At 40.8% G+C, this 19119-nt stretch overlaps 6 protein-coding genes across 9 annotated transcripts; 4 read left to right on the top strand and 2 right to left on the bottom strand.

The window, feature by feature from the left end:
• Nucleotides 1-217: 217 nt before the first annotated feature.
• On the top strand, nt 218-1160 carry LOC124196269 (tetratricopeptide repeat protein 17-like). The gene is made up of 4 exons (XM_046591206.1): nt 218-553; nt 648-767; nt 828-994; nt 1057-1160. The coding sequence occupies exons 1-3, from the start codon at nt 228-230 to the stop codon at nt 949-951; spliced, it is 570 nt and encodes a 189-aa protein (XP_046447162.1). The 5' UTR covers nt 218-227; the 3' UTR covers nt 952-994; nt 1057-1160.
• Nucleotides 1161-1570: 410 nt separating this feature from the next.
• On the top strand, nt 1571-3096 carry LOC124196245 (methyltransferase-like protein 22). The gene is made up of 6 exons (XM_046591163.1): nt 1571-1794; nt 1868-2011; nt 2118-2324; nt 2411-2578; nt 2641-2740; nt 2801-3096. The coding sequence occupies exons 1-6, from the start codon at nt 1704-1706 to the stop codon at nt 2991-2993; spliced, it is 903 nt and encodes a 300-aa protein (XP_046447119.1). The 5' UTR covers nt 1571-1703; the 3' UTR covers nt 2994-3096.
• On the bottom strand, nt 2997-8697 carry LOC124196225 (mucin-5AC-like). 3 transcript variants are annotated; one of them, XM_046591118.1, is made up of 6 exons: nt 8352-8697; nt 4515-6682; nt 4195-4446; nt 3919-4125; nt 3470-3850; nt 2997-3398 (listed from the first exon to the last, which is right to left on the bottom strand). In XM_046591118.1, the coding sequence occupies exons 2-6, from the start codon at nt 6675-6677 to the stop codon at nt 3345-3347; spliced, it is 3057 nt and encodes a 1018-aa protein (XP_046447074.1). In that variant the 5' UTR covers nt 6678-6682; nt 8352-8697; the 3' UTR covers nt 2997-3344. The 3 variants fall into 3 exon arrangements, with proteins under 3 accessions (XP_046447074.1, XP_046447083.1, XP_046447091.1); XM_046591127.1 differs by having other exon boundaries at nt 8331-8679; XM_046591135.1 differs by having other exon boundaries at nt 4515-6685; nt 8336-8679.
• Nucleotides 8698-10145: 1448 nt separating this feature from the next.
• Nucleotides 10146-11743, top strand: LOC124196253 (inositol monophosphatase 1-like). Its single transcript, XM_046591173.1, has 7 exons — nt 10146-10294; nt 10366-10499; nt 10572-10831; nt 10912-11017; nt 11137-11234; nt 11295-11348; nt 11435-11743. The coding sequence occupies exons 1-7, from the start codon at nt 10229-10231 to the stop codon at nt 11539-11541; spliced, it is 825 nt and encodes a 274-aa protein (XP_046447129.1). The 5' UTR covers nt 10146-10228; the 3' UTR covers nt 11542-11743.
• A 524-nt stretch (nt 11744-12267) lies between these two features.
• On the bottom strand, nt 12268-14160 carry LOC124196262. 2 transcript variants are annotated; one of them, XM_046591192.1, is made up of 4 exons: nt 14019-14160; nt 13345-13950; nt 13081-13279; nt 12268-13023 (listed from the first exon to the last, which is right to left on the bottom strand). In XM_046591192.1, the coding sequence occupies exons 2-4, from the start codon at nt 13623-13625 to the stop codon at nt 12988-12990; spliced, it is 516 nt and encodes a 171-aa protein (XP_046447148.1). In that variant the 5' UTR covers nt 13626-13950; nt 14019-14160; the 3' UTR covers nt 12268-12987. The 2 variants fall into 2 exon arrangements, with proteins under 2 accessions (XP_046447148.1, XP_046447141.1); XM_046591185.1 differs by having other exon boundaries at nt 12268-13003.
• A 5-nt stretch (nt 14161-14165) lies between these two features.
• LOC124196240 (WD repeat domain phosphoinositide-interacting protein 3-like) lies at nt 14166-16572 on the top strand. The gene is made up of 10 exons (XM_046591148.1): nt 14166-14387; nt 14455-14541; nt 14604-14693; nt 14760-14878; nt 14952-15066; nt 15126-15265; nt 15334-15419; nt 15491-15592; nt 15745-15863; nt 15929-16572. The coding sequence occupies exons 1-10, from the start codon at nt 14321-14323 to the stop codon at nt 16030-16032; spliced, it is 1029 nt and encodes a 342-aa protein (XP_046447104.1). The 5' UTR covers nt 14166-14320; the 3' UTR covers nt 16033-16572.
• The last annotated feature ends 2547 nt before the right edge of the window (nt 16573-19119 follow it).

Genomic DNA, 19119 nt, shown 5'->3' with positions numbered 1-19119 from the left:
GCTTCGGCAAAGCGGATCTAGTGCGTAATTTCTCAATTAAAATCGTCGATACCTTGTATGGCACGTCGATTTGAATCGTCATTCGTAATTTTCTTCCGTTTCAGCTTTTGCTTGATCCTTCGGCAAAGCCGTCCAGCATATCTTTTCGTTGGAAGCGAAAGTCGTTGGAGCGAATTGACTTGACAATGGAGCAAGAAACTAATTTGGAGAAACGCACTCCAGTTAATATGGATCTCAAATCCTTTGCTAATTGGGTCGCCTTTAATTTAGAAAAGAATGCCACATCGTGGGTATCGTTTAATCTCGCCACTCTGTATTACCGGATCATCGGAAATGCAGCTCAAGCGCTTGAATGTTGTCGAAGAGCGCTCCAGTTTAGCCCGAGGGAGGTGCAAACCATTGCTTTGGTCAATATGGGTAACATTTTGACGCACAGTCATCAACAAGAAGACGGAATTATCGTGCTTCATGCTGCGGTCGATCACACTCCCAGTGATCCAATAGCACACTATACTCTAGCCAATAGTTATGCCCTGATCGGTGATTTAAATAGGTACCTTTTAATCTTAAAATCCTTAAATTCGATTAATTTTTTAAAACAGTTATTTTATTACTTCAACTGTTGTAATCATTCTTGATCTTTATAGGTCCGTTCTTTGCTACGAAAATGTTTTGAAACTGAAACCAGATCTCAAAATGGCTGTCCGAAAAATGCACGGGATTCAATGTTTGTCCAAATTGGAAAAGGCCCTAGAAACTCAACATAGGTTTGGCTCACATACAATATGAGATGGTCGATATGTCACCGTCACCTGTTTCACTTTTAGTGTTTTACAGCACACATTAACGGAACTGAAGGAACAACAACGCAAGTTTGAAGAGTGGAATCATCCGCAGGAAAAGATAGTCAGTGCCCAGGCCACAGTTGGGCAGCGACTTCGCAGCCAATAAGAATATCAAGAATTTCGTTTCCTCACCACTAAATCCCCTCCACGTATAAAACGTTTTCTAATTTTCTCAATTTTTTAAATTTAATTATTGCTTCGTTTTCTACAGCCGTGCACGATTGCGAGCAATAGAGAAGCCAACATAGCCGTGAAGAGACCAGGAGTCTATAGCTCTGACCTAGTTTCAGCAAAATGGTTTCTGACTTTCTGAACCCATGTCGTGAAGTGAAAGACAGGAGAAACAACGACGTACTAAGAGTTTGATATCATGCTGAAGCCGGCTGGAACTAAACCGCTTGGCGGCGCTGAGCGGTGGTAGGGCAGTTTTACTTTTTGTGTTTACAACATTAGTAGAAGTTAGCTACTGTAGCAAAGTTTTATTGAATTTTCAACATAGCTTCAGTGAATTTATTTTATGAAGAAGTGAATTTATGTTCTCGAAATGCCTATTTGAATCTTTATTTCCCTTCCCAGTTCCCACTGCTTTGCAAAACTGCCCTACCACCGCACAGCGCCGCCAAGCGGTTTAGTTCCAGCCAGCCTTCAGCATGATATCAGATTTTGGTCTGTTAGCCTATTCCGTTGTTTCTCCTGTCATTCTTCTTCATGCCCATCAGCCCATGTTCTGCCGTGTTTCTCTAAGTTTTAAGTCGTCTGCTCAGTCTCGACCAACGGAGAAGTTTTCGTCTTTCTCCGAGTGTGTTTATAGGTACTTAATATATTTTTTGTTTTCCATTTTCATTATCATTCATCACTATGGAAGATTTAGATCTAAGCGACCATAGAGTTACTTCAGAAGTGCATGTATTTAGTGAAGGAGAATCTCTCAAGAATGAAGAAAATATTGGCAAGTTCTCTTTAAGCTTATTTTGATTCTTTAAGCCGACCTAATAAATGTAACATATTAAATTTATTTATAGTTATCTCGAGCTTCAATTTTAGTCTACCTCCAAAACTTGCCTTAAGTGCTACTCATAATGCAAATCAAGAAACAACTGCAGATGATGACGGAGATCTACTGGTTTGCAGAAAGGACTTCACACCTGACTTCACCCTTTCTATAAGTAAATAGTGCACTAAAAAATATTCTGAGTAAATCGTCGCCAATTAATGTCTTCAACAAATGGAAATGATAACTGAATAACATAATGATGGTTGACTAAATTACAGAACATCACATCAACACCTCACTGGACATGGTGGGATTACAAGTCTGGAGAGGCGCTTTTTTGTTAGCTGATTTTTTATTACACTCTGCAACAAATGAAGATAAAAACTTAAAAATTTTTCATGATGATATTGTGATTGAGCTTGGAGCTGGTACTGGTTTGACAAGTATTGTTGCTGGAATGGTTGCTGGCCATGTTGTGAGTACAGGTATTCTACCATCATTTAAATTTTACAGATTGAAAATAATAATAATAAATTTACTGTAATACTTTTATTTTTATTTAAATTTCCAGATATTTCGAAAGGAAATATTCTCTCTTTGATTGAAACAAATATTGAACAAAATTCAAAGTGGATTAGTGGCCAGGTGGAAGCAATAGAGCTGGACTTTTACAATTCAAACTATTCTGACAAGCTAGTTAGTCTTATTGAGAACTCTAACCTCCTAATAGCTGCAGATGGTAAATTAAATTAAACTTTACGAAAATATTAGATTAAGTTGACATCGCTTCTTTTTTTCAAGTTGTGTATCACGATGAATTGACGGATGCGTTTTTATCCACTTTGAAGAGACTGATGGTTACAGGTCGTCCAAAAACTGCCGTAATTGCTCTTGAAAAAAGGTAAAACTAATTCATTGTTTTTTAAAAGATTTTTGTTGTTAACTATGGAAATTTTCCTAGATTTGTGTTTACTTTGGCCGATTTGGATATAGAAGCACCGTGTTACGATTATTTTCATGAAAACCTTTTAAGGGAGTTGAATGCATACGACATTTTGCAGCTCGACACTAGTCAAATACCTCAATACTTTTGCTATGAACGAGTCAAAGAGCTGGTCTTGTTCAAAATTCAAAACAAAAGCTCGTTGCCTTAGTTGTTAAATGCTCAACAAATAGAATTTATTCTTCATCATCGAACTAATCATGTAAATAGATAGGGATGTTTTAAGCGTGTGAATATTAAGTCACTGGTTATGATTTGTTTTCGCTTTGCTTTGTCCGTGAATATTTAGCCTCCGCTTTTACATTTCAAGCAAGTGTTGATGGAGGAGAGGTGGAACGTGAAGGACGAGATGTGTAACAGGTTAACATCGAAAAATACAGACAAGATCATTTTTCCCCTTCAAAGTCGTCATGGATATACAGAATTGTGAGTGCTTTTTTGCCTGTTTTGTATTGACGAGGGCCATTGTGTGCTTGAACTTTCTAGTTGCCTATTCACCGTTTCACAGCGAATCCAAGGCGGCGTTACTCAACTGGGACGCATAGTAATTAACCGACTGAAGAAAGAAAAATTTCAACATGATTAATTTAATGTCTAAAGCGGAATTTGTCTTAACGATAATCTTACCTTGTAAACGAAAGCGTACTGCTCTCCAGTTTGTACACAGCCGGCCCTATCCTGTCTGAGGCGATGGACAGATCGAGGGATATCAATACTTCGGCTAGAATCAAGATGTCGCATACAGACATCAATGGCCAGGACAGCCCCTGTCCGTCCTGTTCCGGGACTGCAGTGCACGACCATAGGAGATTTGTGTTCCTTGGACTGACCTTTGCGAGCTTCCATAAGTAAAGAAACAATAGTTTTGCCGTCCTCTGGGACGCCAGTAGCTGGCCAAGAACTGTACCACAAGTGCGTTATGTCACGCACTAGATTGTCTTCCATTCGCTTCAGCTGGATGTGAGATGTGACGTAGTTATCGCGTAGTTCTCTCGACTTGAGAGTAACCTATTAAAATAGAAACAAGTTAGAAATGCTTCTTTCCTACTAACGAAAATTAACATATAACAGCAGACCTGATAGTCACCATAAAGTCGGTGGCAATCTAATACTTCCGAAGGAGGAAGATACTCGGCACAACGGGCTACTCCATTTTCAGACAGATCTGTCAATTGGATGATTATCTTGCACTGATTCTCCCAAATCATTTGCCAAAAATCTTGAACCGTATCTTCCATGGGTCCCTGGCACGCTATGTAAAAATGAGGCTCCTCTTTTGGACCCTATTCATTCCAAAAAAAAGGTTTAATTCTTTCTCTAGAAAATGGTTGCGAGATGTGCAAAGCCCATACCTTGATGTAGTTGGCATTGATATATTGTTCAATGGTATCCATTGGCTGATTGTCTTGGACACGGATGTGTACTCGTGTTTCTGGAACGGGCAGGACATTGGCGTAACGATTCTTGGTCTCTACGCCTGCAGGTAGTTCATCGATACGTACAGTCGAAGTGGCTATATTACGAAATTCGGCTTCAATGCTGGTAATAGGTTTCTCCATGTACAAGGCCAACTGAGCCGCTGTTAAGGGGACCGAAAACACCGTCTAGGAAAATTAATAATGAAATTCAGTCAAAACCACCTTTTTGAAGTGTAAATAATAATAATAATTACAGAATCATCGAATGCCTGATTGCAATATGATCGTTTAGAGGCACGAAGACTATTGCGCACTTTGCCCCTTTGCCATGTGTTGGATTGGCTGACATTGTCCAAACTGTAGGCATCCATCCGGGCCGGCTGGCACGTTCCCTGGACTGCTCTTGCACGGCGTCGACGAAGCACCAACAGAAGAAGAATTGCAATGGCCAGACAGAGGATAACGGCAATGCTGACAGAAATGGCCACAATAGTAGTGGTGGAATCCGAATCGTCAGCTTGAGAGCCTTCCGTACTTGGCCATTCATTATCAGGGAAATATTCCGTCGAAGTTGGATGGTAAAAGTTGGGTGCCTCGTGGAATGTTGGATGTGGGTTATGAGTTGTTGTTGGCCACCCAGCTTGTGGGTTGACAAAGTGGGGGATGGAAGGTGGCGCTTGTTGTGGCGTGATTGTCCAACCGGACGACGGGAATACAATACTGGACGATGTTGTCGTTTTGAGTGTTGTCGATGGAGGCGATGTTGTTGTTGTTGTTGTAGTCGTCGGCGTCGTCGTCGTCGTAATTGGTTGGGTGTTGATTTCTGTCGGTAAGGAGGTAGTACTGGGTGGACGTGTTAACGCGGGAAATAGAGTAGCTAATCCAGAAAGAGCCGAAAGGGTAGTCGAACGACCTGATTCTTCGCGATTTTGTTTCCCGTTACTGGTGTCTATTTCTTGGGCAGTAGTCGATTCGAATGTGTCGGGCTCGGAGGTCACGGTAGTGGTAATCGGAACACTTGTACTCACCGAGACTATGGCTGCCTTCAAGCTAGTCGATGGCACAGGGATTTCCGTTGTCAATAAGACAACATTAGTGACGTTAATAGGGAGAATTGTCGAAGAATTGGATAGGAAAATCTCTTCTTCAATTAAGGAGGAATTGGATAAGGGAATTCCCTCATCAATTCCAGAAGAATTGGAAAGAAAATCCATTGTAGATGAAGTCTCGTTATTGAAACCAAAGCCGGTTGACAGATCTGTCGTCATTGAACTTTGATCTTCAATTGGTGTCGTAAGGATTTCTTCTCCTTGCCCCGCCTCTTCGTCTATCGTCACCAGAACCGTCTCGTTATCAGACGGTTGTGTCACGAAACTACTATTAGCCATGGACTCATCATTTGATAGTGGCATAATATTTTCTTCCTCTGTGGTATTTGCAATGAAACTTGTGTTGACGGGTAATACAACAGTTTCGTTGAGTGTTGTCTCATTAACGGGAATAGAATCCTTGGTAATGTTTGCGATCGATTCTCCTTCTATTTGCACAGATTGGTTATTGGATTCTGTTACTACGCTTACAACAGTAACATTATCATCAGCTCGGACATCTTCCAAAACGGTCGTCGGAAGAGAGCTGTTGTCGGCTAAAGGTGGTTGGCCAATGAGTTGTGCCGTTTGATTAACGACAAGTGCAGTGGCGGGAACGGGAATGATGATGGAATCATTGGATGCTTGTGGATCGGCTACTATAGTAAAATTGGGGCCTGAGCTGGCATCTTCCAGATCAAAGTGAACAAGGGAAGGTTGAGATGAAATCGGAGGGAGTGAAACGGTTGGTGCATCCGTGGATGGTCGGATGCTGCTAGAAATCATCCTTTCGGTACTGGGCGTTGCGATTCGTCCAGGAGTTGCCAAAATGGTTGGGAGAGGCCGCAGTAATGGTGTCGGCCGAATAACAAGTGTAGATGGTCCAGGAGCTGGTGGCCGGATGAAAACTGGAGACGGAAGGGGAGTCGCCTGAGGTAGAGTAGTGGACGGCAACCGTGTTGACGCCCATACAATTGGTGTCCAGTCATTATTATTGGTTGATCGCAGACTGTTATCTAATGTTGAGCCAGCAGCCGATGGGACGCCAGGCTGCGAAGCTGCCAACTGGGTGGGATCATCTTCAAATTCCGCGTTGAGAAGAATTCTGGCCCGTAAGTCATTTGGTGGGAGAGCCGTTGTTTCCCTATCCGCTGGGCGAATACTAGTCACATCCAAGGCCGACATCATCGTGACTGGAGCATCTGTTGTGAACCATTCCGTGGTGATCTCATCTGGCTGGATCTCCTGACCAGTAGCGACCGTCACCCAACAGACGAGGCCAAGGATCCCGACAATCAATTCGATCCGCATCATGAGGTCCGTCTTCATGGCAACTGGAAAAGCAAAAGGACATTTATTACCAAAACATTTCAAACCAGGACGAAATCGATAATCTAGTCACGCACGTTCGTATTTCTACCTGCGACCGAATGTTTATCATTTCAACCTCTTTTAATAAACATCCATCCCCTGGACACAATTAAGGACCCATTGACATTGACTTGCTCTAACTACTAATAATAAAGAAATTATACACATTGCCGAAATGTGAAACAGAAAAAATTACACAATGGGCGCTAGTGGTGTTAATAATTTTCAGTGACCAAACCTCGTTATTCTACCGGATCACGTCGCACACGGGCAAAAATCGGTTTTTAAAAATAAGCGGAAAAAGAAAAACACTTGATTGTCTGGGTGGCACGTTTTTATCAAGTTTTTTTTTTTTCCTTTTGCCAAATGACGCAATAGGCAACAATGAGTAAGGACAATAGAGCACAGCTCGGGTCGAGCACAGATCTGAAACACGCCTACCATTCAAACGGCGTCGTATTGCACGGATTGGGAACGCAGGTTAGAATTTCTTCCTGCCAACCCAACCCCCCCTCCTGGTAACCATAACAAAACGTGCAAACACACAACATATTGGGAAATGTAAGAAGAAAAAGAGAGAAAAGAGACAAGTTGAGTGTTGTTTATGTACGACCGTAACGGGCCGCCCCCCCCCCTTAACAATTTTTGGTCTATCAATAAAAGGTAAAAGCGGCACCATTGCGCAAATTCCAGTTCCCATAACGAACAAATAGACGGCAGTTGTACCCCATTTTGTAAATAATGGAATCGGAAAAAAGGTACATAAAGGAAATTGGGGTGGAAATGAGGACCCGTCATGATACACTCCTGCCAAATTTGGACAGTAAAAAAACAGAAACAGGAACACAAAAACGCGTAATACGTTGAGAAAAGAATGAAAATAATAAAAACAAGCCACTTCCGCTGGAAGCTTTTCTCCCCCCTCTGATGCTATAACCTAGATCAAAAGTTCACCGTCAACGACTTGCTACTCTTTTTTCTCTGCAAACAATTCTAATCTTCTGCTTTTATTCGTATTGTCTCCTTAGAAACACAACTTTTTCATTTTTTTCTGTTTTGGACGCCAGACGTTGACAGTGACGCGGGACCGTTATGGCGCCGTCCACTATAGGAAATGCGCCGTTGAAGGAAGTGAAACTCTTGCGGGTCTTGATTTTAATGGCAAAACTTTAGAGTCATTTCTTTTAGCGTATTCATCGGAAAAACAAGTTTTCTTTTTAAAAAAAAATATGGTAGACATGGAATCAATGGAGATGATATAAAACCCACGGGGGAGAGAACTGAATTCAAGGTTAAAGGAAATTCCTCGAGGCCGTGTCGTACCTGGTTGGATTTTTTAAAAAAGGAAAAAATGGACAAGAAACAAAAGAAGGATATATGCTGGTTTTGTCTGACAGACTCTTTGGGGCCTTCGATGGAAGGGTGTGTTCTGGCCTCCATAGTTCTCGCTCATTTTTGACCCGTTTTCTTTTCTAAAAATATGAATAATTCAAAATAGGCACACGACTCATTCACAACCAAGTTTTTAATCTTTTGCTATCTAAACTGCTAAGCCCCCCCACCTATTCCACACACAAAAAAAAATCACCTCAAGGCGATGAAGCAACAAACCTGTGTGTCTGCTGTGTTTACCGTTTGTTATGTTTTTTCCTGGCGAGTTCACAATCGTCGTGGCATTCTCTACTGCTGATCAAAGCAACTGCGTGACTCACGCGGTTACACTGTCCAAATTCCAACGTAATTCTTCTTCGTTTCGTTAGTGAACCACTGACGAAATGGACGCACCAAAAAACTGCAAGCACTTTTCAAATTGGCACCACTCGATTTGGCTCTGTTTTTACGAGCCCAAATGGATGAAGAGAAACTGTGTGCGGTTATTTCTGTGTGTGGGTTTTCTCCGTTGCAGAGGAAGAAACACAACCTGTCGCTGAGCGATGCAGAACTAAGAATGCATTGGAGAGAGAGAGAGGAAACCATGGACTCATTCGGTTGCCCCAGGCTACCACCTTATCTTTTTTGTGTGCTCATACCTGCGGGTCGACTAGGGCGCCGTACAGCGGCCAACTCTCCAAACTATACCTTTCTTTCTTTCTTTCTTTCTTTCTTTCTAATAAAGCGGCGCAACATATAGTCTGACCGTTAAGATTTTTCTTCTACACAACTAAAACACTTAACGTTCTTTCGTCGTTAAAAGAAACCGTCGATTCCGTTGGACGGTCGTCATTTCCCATACATTCCGTCTGCAATCTCATCATCATCCGTTTCTTTTTCTCCATCCGAGTTAATTTAGAGACTCTAGAGAGATAACTGTATACTGACAATACTTTCGCGTTAGCTCTCGGTTCACTGCACTTTCTCCGTTTCAAGTCCTCCCACGTCGTGACTCGTCATTCCTTCCCGCACACAAGTCGCCAACGAGCCTCCTGAAAATTTTCTAGAAACTCGATATCTTCTCTCGATTTCATTCACGTGGAAATGATGTGTGCACAAATGATGGTACTGCAAACAATCCGTGGGAATATAATAACAAAAAATAATAGAATTCTAAATTGTCCGGTTATTCTTTTATTTGACGACGAGTTTACTGGGCGCTCGATTTCTTTAGAAACTTTTCTTCTTTACAGGCGTCGGCGATGTTGGCCCGGAGGTACGCAATCTCCTGTTTAACTATGTAACTGAAGCGAGTAAGCCTGGTAATTCAAAAAGAGAAGAATTTTTCAACTTCCGCAATATTCGGAACAAACTCGCCCATTGACGCCGTGTGGTGGTTCCGCGTGAGAGGGAAGCTCAACGACGCTCGAGTGGTTAGACCGCAAGAATGTCATCGCATGTATTTTTGCGTCGTTCATTATTTGGTTCATTCCAATATCCGTGAGAAAAAAAAATCTCCAAGGTTAGACGTCATACATCATATTTAGAATACATGAAACGTGATGATACTCTATCATTCTTTTTACATTTCAATCTGTTGACTAGGGGCTCACGCGCGTTCTTGTGCACTACTCGAGAGGAAAATCCCGTGCGAATTTCGTTCTTACCTTTCGGTTTTCATGCAGCGATTTCTTTTTCAGAGAAAATAGAAACACCCTCCTTCTCGTCGCGGTTGAGTGAATAAAGTTGTCGTTGTTGTCGAACAATGGAATTTTCCTCTTGAAATCTAAAAGGAAACTCGGGGGACAAACAAAAAATCACCGCTCAACTTTCTTTGCTTCTTCGAGTGTAAACTTGGCCAATGTCTAATAAATAAGCTCGGAGCTGAAGTTGTCGCACAGGTCGAACATTAATTCTACACGCTTTTCTCTTCTCTGGGTGTGCTCCACAGAAAAACCGTGTTTGGGGAAACCTTACCACAACTATTTTGGTTAGGTTCTCATCTAATTAATTTAAAAAAAAATACCCCGCCATTGACATATCGATTGAGCGGATGCAATCGATCTGAAAAGTTTAGCAGACGAACATAATATCCAATCCAACCTGTCAAGAAATCCAATCGTCTATTTATTTTCACCATGGCCGAATTCGATGTTGAAGCAGTGTTTACCGTCGCATTAAAAGCAGTGAAAGATGCAGGAGAAGTACGATTCTATTCAACATGTAATTCTGATATTTTATATCTAATTATCTATTGTGTCGTCATCAATTTTAGATTATCAAAGAAGCATTTTACAAGAAGAAAGCTGTGCTCACTAAATCATGTGCTGTCGATCTCGTTACCGAAACTGATCAGGCAGTGGAGAAAATGTTGATTGGTAGAATCAAAGAAAATTTCCCTAACCACATGTAATGACTTCATTGTTTAATTGCTGTGGTGGTGTTTCAACCAGTGATAACATTCAATTCTGTGGTTTCCAGGTTTATAGGAGAGGAATCTGTGGCAGCAGGAGAAAAATGTGACCTAATGGATGAACCCACCTGGATTGTCGACCCAGTTGATGGAACAATGAACTTTGTGCACTCATTTCCTCATTCCTGCATATCACTAGCAGTGCTGTACCATAAAGACATCCACATTGGCATAATCTACAATCCAATTTTAGACCAAATGTTCACTGCCAAACTTGGCCAAGGAGCTTTTCTAAATGATAAACCCATTCGGGCCTCTGAAGAAACAGGTATCACAAGAAAAGGAAACTCTCCTCTACTTTCACATTTGAATTTTCTTTTAGTTTGATGTATTTTTTTTCTCCCAAAGAGCTGGGGAAATCTCTAGTCATTGCCGAGTTTGGTACGAACCGGGATCTCCAAAAAATGGAAAGTGTACTTAAAAATATAACAGCGCTTATGAACAAAGTTCATGGGTAAATAATTTACGATACCGTATTTTTTTAAATAACTGTGCAAAGATTTTTTGAGGATAAAACTCTCCTTTCTGAGTCGTAAGACATCGAATTCAGCGGAAATCTGATTTAATTGGTAGATTAAGAGCTATGGGAAGTGCTGCATTGAACATGGCCTCGGTCGCTTCGGGTGGAGCAGACTGCTACTTTGAATACGGGATCCACGTGTGGGATATTGGTAAAATTCTCTCCTCATTTTTGAAACAGCAAATTTAAAAATGTGCTTAATTTATTCCAGCCGCTGGAACATTAATTGTAAGAGAAGCTGGAGGTGTTTGCATCGACACGGAAGGTAGGACTTCATAATGTGCTAGTAATTCGCCGTTTCCGTTTACAAATGATTCTATAGCAATTTTTTATTTTTGTTATGTAATAAAGGAGGACCATTGGATCTGATGTCTCGGCGGATGATTTGTGCGTCATCTGAAAAACTGGCCCTTCAAATCATTCCTCTTCTTACGCAATTGAAATTAGAAAGAGACTAACGATGGAACTAATTTCCCGGTTTATTCCGAAATCAAAACCAAAGATATTCTTGGTTAGAGACCGTCTAATTTAAGATTTCTTTATTACCGAAGAATCTTTGAAATTGTATGATGTAGGACTTAATTATTTTCTTAATTGTCCTCTTAATTCCCTGTCGTGTATTTGTTATCACAATACAAAATACAGCTGTTAGTAAATGAATAACGAGTTAATAATATTAAATTTCTACCTTATAGTTATAACTAGCGAACCCTGATGAAACAAGTTTTTTTGTGTTCTATCTGGTAATCGGTTTTATTTTTGTTTTTAAAATGGTAGCCAGAAGTTGTAGCATATTGGTAGCCACTAGTAGCAAATATCGCCCCCATCGGTAGCCAGAGGAAAATCCGAAAAGGTGTCCTATTGGCGATTCCTGTAATTTTGCAAACTCGTTTAGGAAATCATTTGATTAAGACTTGAGAGTTAAAGCGTGTGAAGGAAAGCTACAACAAGTTGGGCTATCACTCTTGTCAGAAATAGTTGCTTAGTTAATAAGCTTCTGCTAAGATATAACCTGGCTTTCATTAAGAAAAATGGAGCAGTCAGAAACAGTTCTAGACAAAGATGCAAAAGTTGGGTAAGCTTAAAGATAACCTAAATTTGTTGAACTACTAATGTATGCTAATATCTTACTAATTTTCTAAGGAGATTGCTTGAGGAAAGACGGGAGGAAAGAAAAGAGAAAATGCCGGTGAAAATAAGTCGTATTAAATTTATAAAGCCAGCAAATGACGCTACAACAAGTACAGTAAAACACAAAATACCCAACACAAATAAAAAAATTTCAGCAGGGATAGGCTACACAATATGCACAATATGAAGTGAAAACAAATGGATCAAGACCATACCAACGAATTTTACCATTTGGTCAAACCAAAACAAGTCTTAAAAGAGCCAACTTGGCTAAAGGAGTACGTGGCTTGGTAAGGAGAAGTGTGGCTTCAAGTAAAATGGCACCAGTTCCAAGTATCCAGGTCAATTCAAACTGTTTCCATCATCGTCACAGAAAGCTCTAGACACTGCAGGCACTATTCCTAAGTTAACTAAGCGTAAGTCTATATGAATGATACAATTTACTCTTGGCTTCAAACCCAAGCATGGTTGCTAAAAGTAAAATGGCAACAGATCCAAGACTGAATCTCGCTTATTTGGATTTAATCTCGCTTTCCGTTGGAGTGTGGAAGTTGTCCGTCTCCTCTTCCATCGCGGAATTTTCTTTCAAAATCGGCGAAGCAGCGGGCAAATCTTGGTTCTCTTGATCGTCAAATACTTTTAAAACTGATGAATTGCGCGGCGAATGGGCTGGAGGGCTGCTGCTTCTTCTTGGTCGTTTTCGAAATCTGGTTGAGGTGGTGGTGTCAACACGCACTGTTCATCTTCATCTTCTTTTTCAAAATTGGTGTTCATCACCGAAGACTTGCGCTAGTAATTTCAAAATGATCCTTGTATAAGTCAAACCGATTGGTTTCTGAATAGCAATAGTTTTTAAATGTTAATACCTTGAGTAGTGTAGGGGAAGCACACACACTTCCTTCGACGGTTGAGGGGACATCAGATCGGCCGGTCTGGATGCTCTTGACGCTGGCAGATTTTTCCTCTGGCACTTTTAAGTCTTGCATCTGGTGACCTAAACTTCTCCAGTGGCGAAAACTGACAACGCTCCAGCCTCTCTTATCCAACAACTGCTGTACCCTTTCCCTATGTGAAGGAATGAAAGCGTTATAAATAAATTCCTTCTCCAGGGACGAAAAGAAATGGCTTACTTTTTATAAGGTTCCTTTGAGACATCCCAAACTGAACGACTACTGCTGTCGTTTCCTAGAAGGCTGGAAGTGACGCTCCAACGAGGAAGAGTTAAAGATGATGATCGAATCACCGAAACAGAGCTGACGGAACGATTGATTTGAACCGAACCGTTTGAAGCAGTCTTCGACTCGCTAAACGACTTCTGGTTGAAAGGCTTGACGTTTGGTGTGTGCTGGGCATTTGCAACACTATTGGAAAGGGATGCTTTGCTCGCTGTAGAGTAAGTTGTATCATCCATGACAAAGACTTACGCTTAGTGAGCTCAGGAACAGTGCCTGCGGTGTCTAGAGCTTTCTCTGACGATGATGAAACAGGTTGAATTGACCTGGGTACTTGGACTGGTGCCATTTTACTTTCATCAACATGCTTGGTGCTTGAAGCCACACTTCTCCTTACCAAGCCACGTACTCCTTTAGCCAAGTTGGCTCTTTTAAGACTCGTTGCAGTTTGACCAAATGGTAAAATTTGTTCGTATGGTCTTGATCCTGATCTTAGGCAGCATTTTCTATTTTAACAGGAACATTTTCATTTGGAACTAAAACCGTCTTTCATCAAGCAATCTCCTTAGAAAATTAGTAAGATATTAGCATACAATAGTAGTTCAACAAATTTAGGTTATCTTTAAGCTTACCCAACTTTTGCATCTTTGTCTAGAACTGTTTCTGACTGCTCCGTTTTTCTTAATGAAAGCCAGGTTATATCTTAGCAGAAGCTTATTAACTAAGCAACTATTTCTGACAAGAGTGATAGCCCAACTTATTGATGGGGGCGACAGTGGCGACACTTGCTACTAGTTGCAAACTTGCAACTTCTATTCACTATTTGGCAACCCAGACCGAGTCTAAACAATGAAAACTCAGTTCCACTGTCATGTCCTCTAGGTTTGTCAATCGAATTAAATAAAAACGGAATATAAATCTTTTTAAAAAAAGAATGAATATCGGCTGCAGTTCGCCTATTAAAAACGGATTAATTTACGCAGGATTTAATCAGGATCAAGGTATCATGTTGTTATTGTTTTTGTATTGGATACATTTTGAAGTGTTGACATGAATGTTTTTTTGCAGGATGTTTTGCTTGCGGAACAGAAACCGGGTTCCGAATATACAACTGCGATCCTTTAAGGGAGAAAGAGAGACAACATTTTGTTGATGGTGGTTACTTATAATTTTATGGTTTGTGTGATTTATTATTATTTAAGAAACTCCATACACAGGTGGAGTGGCACATGTCGAAATGCTTTTCAGGTGCAACTACTTGGCACTTGTAGGGGGAGGAAATCAACCAAAATATCCCATAAATAAAGGTAACTTTCTTTTGGGTTTACATATGTAACTAAGTTATGATTACTGTGTATTTTGTTTTTCTTCAGTATTGATCTGGGATGACCTTCAAAAACGACCAGTGATAGAAATTGAACAGTCCAGTCCAATCAAATCAGTACGATTGAGGAGGGATAGGATTGTTGTTGTGCTGGATACCATGGTGAAGGTGTGTATTAACAGAGGTTTTCAAAATAAAGATTGAAATTTTGATTTATTTTCTTATTTCATGCTTATTTAAGGTGTACACATTCACACTTATCCCACAACAGCTACATGTATTCGAAACCTGTGCAAATCCTTGTGGGTTGTGTACCCTCTGTCCCAGCAGCACTAACTCACTATTAGCACTTCCAGGTGATAATTGCTGAATGAAGTATTTGGTCTTGTAACTGACTGATTACATGTGATTGCAGGCCGTAAGCCAGGTCAAGTGCAACTCATAGACTTGGCTCGGACAGAAAAGGCTCCAGTTGAAATAGTAGCCCACCAAGCTGCCCTTTCCTGTTTGGCTCTCAATTCTCAAGGCACTCGGTTAGCAACAGCATCTGAAAAGGTAATCATGTGAATCTGATTAGTTCTAGTGAACTGAAAAACTTAAGTTTCTATTTTCTTTTTACTTAGGGCACACTTATTAGGATATTTGACACATCATCAGGTAATCTGATAAGCGAACTAAGACGAGGTGCTCAACCAGCCACAATCTATTGGTAAGAAAATGTTGGCCGAAAGAACTTAAAATAAATAGATCTGCATTATCTGTTATGTCTGCTAAATTTAGTTTGAATTTCAATTCTGATTCATCGCTGCTTTGTGCGGCAAGCGACCACGGAACAGTCCACATTTTCGCGGTCGAAGATTCCAAAAAGAATCGACACTCTTCGTAAGTACTTTATTCAACACTTATATTTATTAAAAGTAAACCGTTTTTTTTTTACGTAAATTACTAATAATATTTTAGTTTTGAAAAATGAACTCTGCTGGTGTAACGGAAGTACGATAATTTCCAATGTTTTTCTCACAATTTTGTTGCAGATTGTCGGTGAGTTTCCTTCCCAAATACTTTTCGTCGCAGTGGTCCTTCACAAAATTCGACATCCCAGGTAGCCATAAGTGTATCTGTGCCTTTGGAGCGGAGCCCAACTCAGTGATAGGTAGCTGCAATCGATATTGTTGGTTGATTTTTATTTGTCGTGTAATGTTTGACATTGTTTTGTAGCTATTTGTGCTGATGGATCGTACTACCGCTTCGTATTCAACTCCAAGGGCGAATGCACTCGGGACAAATACGCCCAATTCTTGGAAACGGACGCCAACGATTGAGAAATGCTGGACGGAGAGAAGCGTCCATATTATTCCACCTTTTTTGTACAGTACTACGCGCGCCATGACGTTTATTTAGATGATGCATTCATAACTTGTATAAGAGATGCTAGATGGATACCAAACTATCTACTTTATAGTCTCTAGCCACATTTCAACGTCATACTCATTTCAGAGGTGATCATTTATTAAACAACAACAGCAGACGCAGCATTCAATATGTCAAATTGTACGCCCGAGTCATTCTCTCCCTTTTGATCCCACACTTGTGTCCGGCGAAATTTGTTGGTCACCCAGAAAAACAAAACAAATTATGGTTTTTTTTTTCTTCGTTTTGCTATTAAAGAAAAGTGCGGGTATAAAATTTCTTGATAAGAGAACAAACATTTTCCTTTGACGGTTTTTGTTTATTCGATTTGGACGTTTTCCATTTCTTTTGTTGTTGCGCTTGAATCTATTTAGTTTTTGCTCCCGTTATCATGTCCCTCTTATTTTTTTTGGTCGATTTGAAACAAAAAATACACGTGAAATATATTTCAATGGATGGAACATTTTGGTTGGGGTTGAATCCAACGGGTCGGTACGAGCCACCCGCAGTGGAGATTGGGATCATGCAGCGCTTAGTTGGAACGGGAAATATGAAATACAAAATGCGGGATCACGTGATCGCATAGCATTTTCTGGTATCTCTTATTCTGTCGATTCCTTTCTACTGCCTCTATCGTCGATAAAGTTCGTAGTAAAAGTCTGTCCCCGGTTTAACCAGCATCTGTCCGTCTCAGACACTTGTTCCCGTCCTTGGCATCGGCCCCAGCAAATTGCCATTTTCATCGACGGATAAAGGACTAAGTACTATACATTCCAACTGGGAGTGGCTGTAGTGGCAGTCAAAACAAATAATCGGCCCCAAGTTGGTGGGCAAGATGTGGTACACAGATCACATGTGCGGATGAAAGGATCATCGTCCCATTGACCTACATGTGAGACGACCGACGACTCATAGGGGAAAGTGCGCAAGGATCGATATGATCAATAACCGGCGACAGCATGCGGGCTAGTCGCATCCTATTGCGACCATTTTATTTTTCTTCAGGTGTAATGTGCTGGTAAAAAATGACGCTTTTGGCTTTGACCTCTTCGCAAGGAGGACACCAATATGAACGACTTCATTCATGAAATTCTCCAGGCGTTCCGCCGAAGGAAAGTGAGAAAGAAATAGCTACATCATCAGCCAGCCTTCAACCTTTTCTTCCTTTTTTCCGTAGATATATTTTTGAGCGTGTGTCAAAAGCAGTGATGTGCACGTCAACGGGATTTGTTGACGTACCAAAAAAACGTAGAAGTCATACGTATTTTAAAAGTACTACGTAATAAGTAAAAAAAAAAACGTCAACGTAACGTAAATTTTTTCATACTTCAAACGTATGACGTTACGTCACATATACATCATTACATTATTTATTGTTATTGCCCATAATATACACAGATTTCATTTGGAAAAAATAAGAATGAAAATTAAACATGGAGGGCTATTTTTAGAAGAATTAAAATTTAATAAATTTAAAATGGCAGACGAATTTTCGCAAAGCAAATGTTGCCAAATTTTTAAAATTGTTTCTTGACTTTTACGGTAATAACTCATAACTGGACTTTTTTACACGTCAAAAGTATACGTAAAAAGTCAGTATTTTTTTCACTTACGTAGAAGTCACCGTAAACTTCAAAAACAAGGAAAATTGACGTAACGTACGACGTAACGTCAAATTTTCGAATAAGTCACCGTATGACGTGCACATCACTGGTCAAAAGACGTATACAGGGGGCCGTGATTGCAATTCACGTGTAGTGTTTGCGACTTTGACGAGAGTGGCACACATACGAAGCGACGGAAGTGAACGAAATCCAGGGCGTACCACTGCTGTCGCTGGCATCCAGCAGTTCAGCGGCACGTAATTGGACAAGTCTGACGATTTCTACCCGATAACATCACCCAAGGCAAACTGTATTAAACGTGACTAGTAGGTATACTCGAGTTGGTGGTCTGTGTACGTACATATGCTGGATGCAGCAGCAGCTGAATAGACGTAGAATAACTCAAAAGATGGGCGTATACGTATTTACTGCAAGTCCTATATATAGTAATTACTCGGCATCCAAGTTGGCGATGAATTGATGAGACTTTTCTTCTTCTTCTGCTTTTCCATTCCGACCGATTCCGACAGAGTGAGAAAGTTCCAGTCTGGCAGAGAAGAGCATCTTGATAGCCAGCCAGCCAGCCATCTGGATTGAATGATCCTTGCTCCATTGCGAAGGAATCTAAACGCGGATCGAAAAAGGGGGCCCGGGAAACTTGTGCTCTCTCCGTCAGTTCCGGCCTCTTTCGGGGGCTATTCATCACTGTTAGTCGCTGACTGACGTCCTCCTCAAGTTCCGAGTAACCGGCCGGTAAATATACTATTTGGGCAGCAATAACTTTACCCGTGATAATGTTAAAGAATTCCAACTTAACCAGACGGCCAATCAGGAAGCATCCGTGCAGTGATGTGGCAATTCCGTTGAATGACTAATCTGATTGCAACTAAATATTTATGGAGCGTATTATCGGAATGGGATTTTCACCACTTGGAGATAATAGCATACAATGCGTAGTATTTGCTGATGCTATGCTATTTTGGGGAGGGGGATTTCCATCTTTGATAATCTTTGTATAGAGCATCTTCGGTCGTGTCGCACTTTCCGTTATTGATAGCCGCGGGGAACTAGATATAGAGGCCTATACTATGCACTAGGTGGAAGTGCGCGGGCGGCGTTCTACTATGCCATCAGAAAACCGAGAAAACTATCAGCAACCTGAAATAGACGGAAATAGATTTCCGTGGAATAAATGAACATAATATCAGGTACCTTCTCCAGATGCGCGATTTCCTGCTGTCAGAACGCGCTGCTGTCGATCCTTCGTCACGGCTTTCATTTTTTCGAGGGTATGTTAACAATACGATCCATCAGCGGTTGAATATTCATATAATATTATTGTCGGTTGAACAAGAAAGTGTTGAACGCACACAGCACACAGACCTGAGATTTGAG

This window comes from Daphnia pulex, chromosome 1 (assembly GCF_021134715.1).
Source record: "Daphnia pulex isolate KAP4 chromosome 1, ASM2113471v1".
Classification (NCBI taxonomy): domain Eukaryota; kingdom Metazoa; phylum Arthropoda; class Branchiopoda; order Diplostraca; family Daphniidae; genus Daphnia; species Daphnia pulex.
This window is presented reverse-complemented; position numbering and strand designations above follow the sequence as displayed.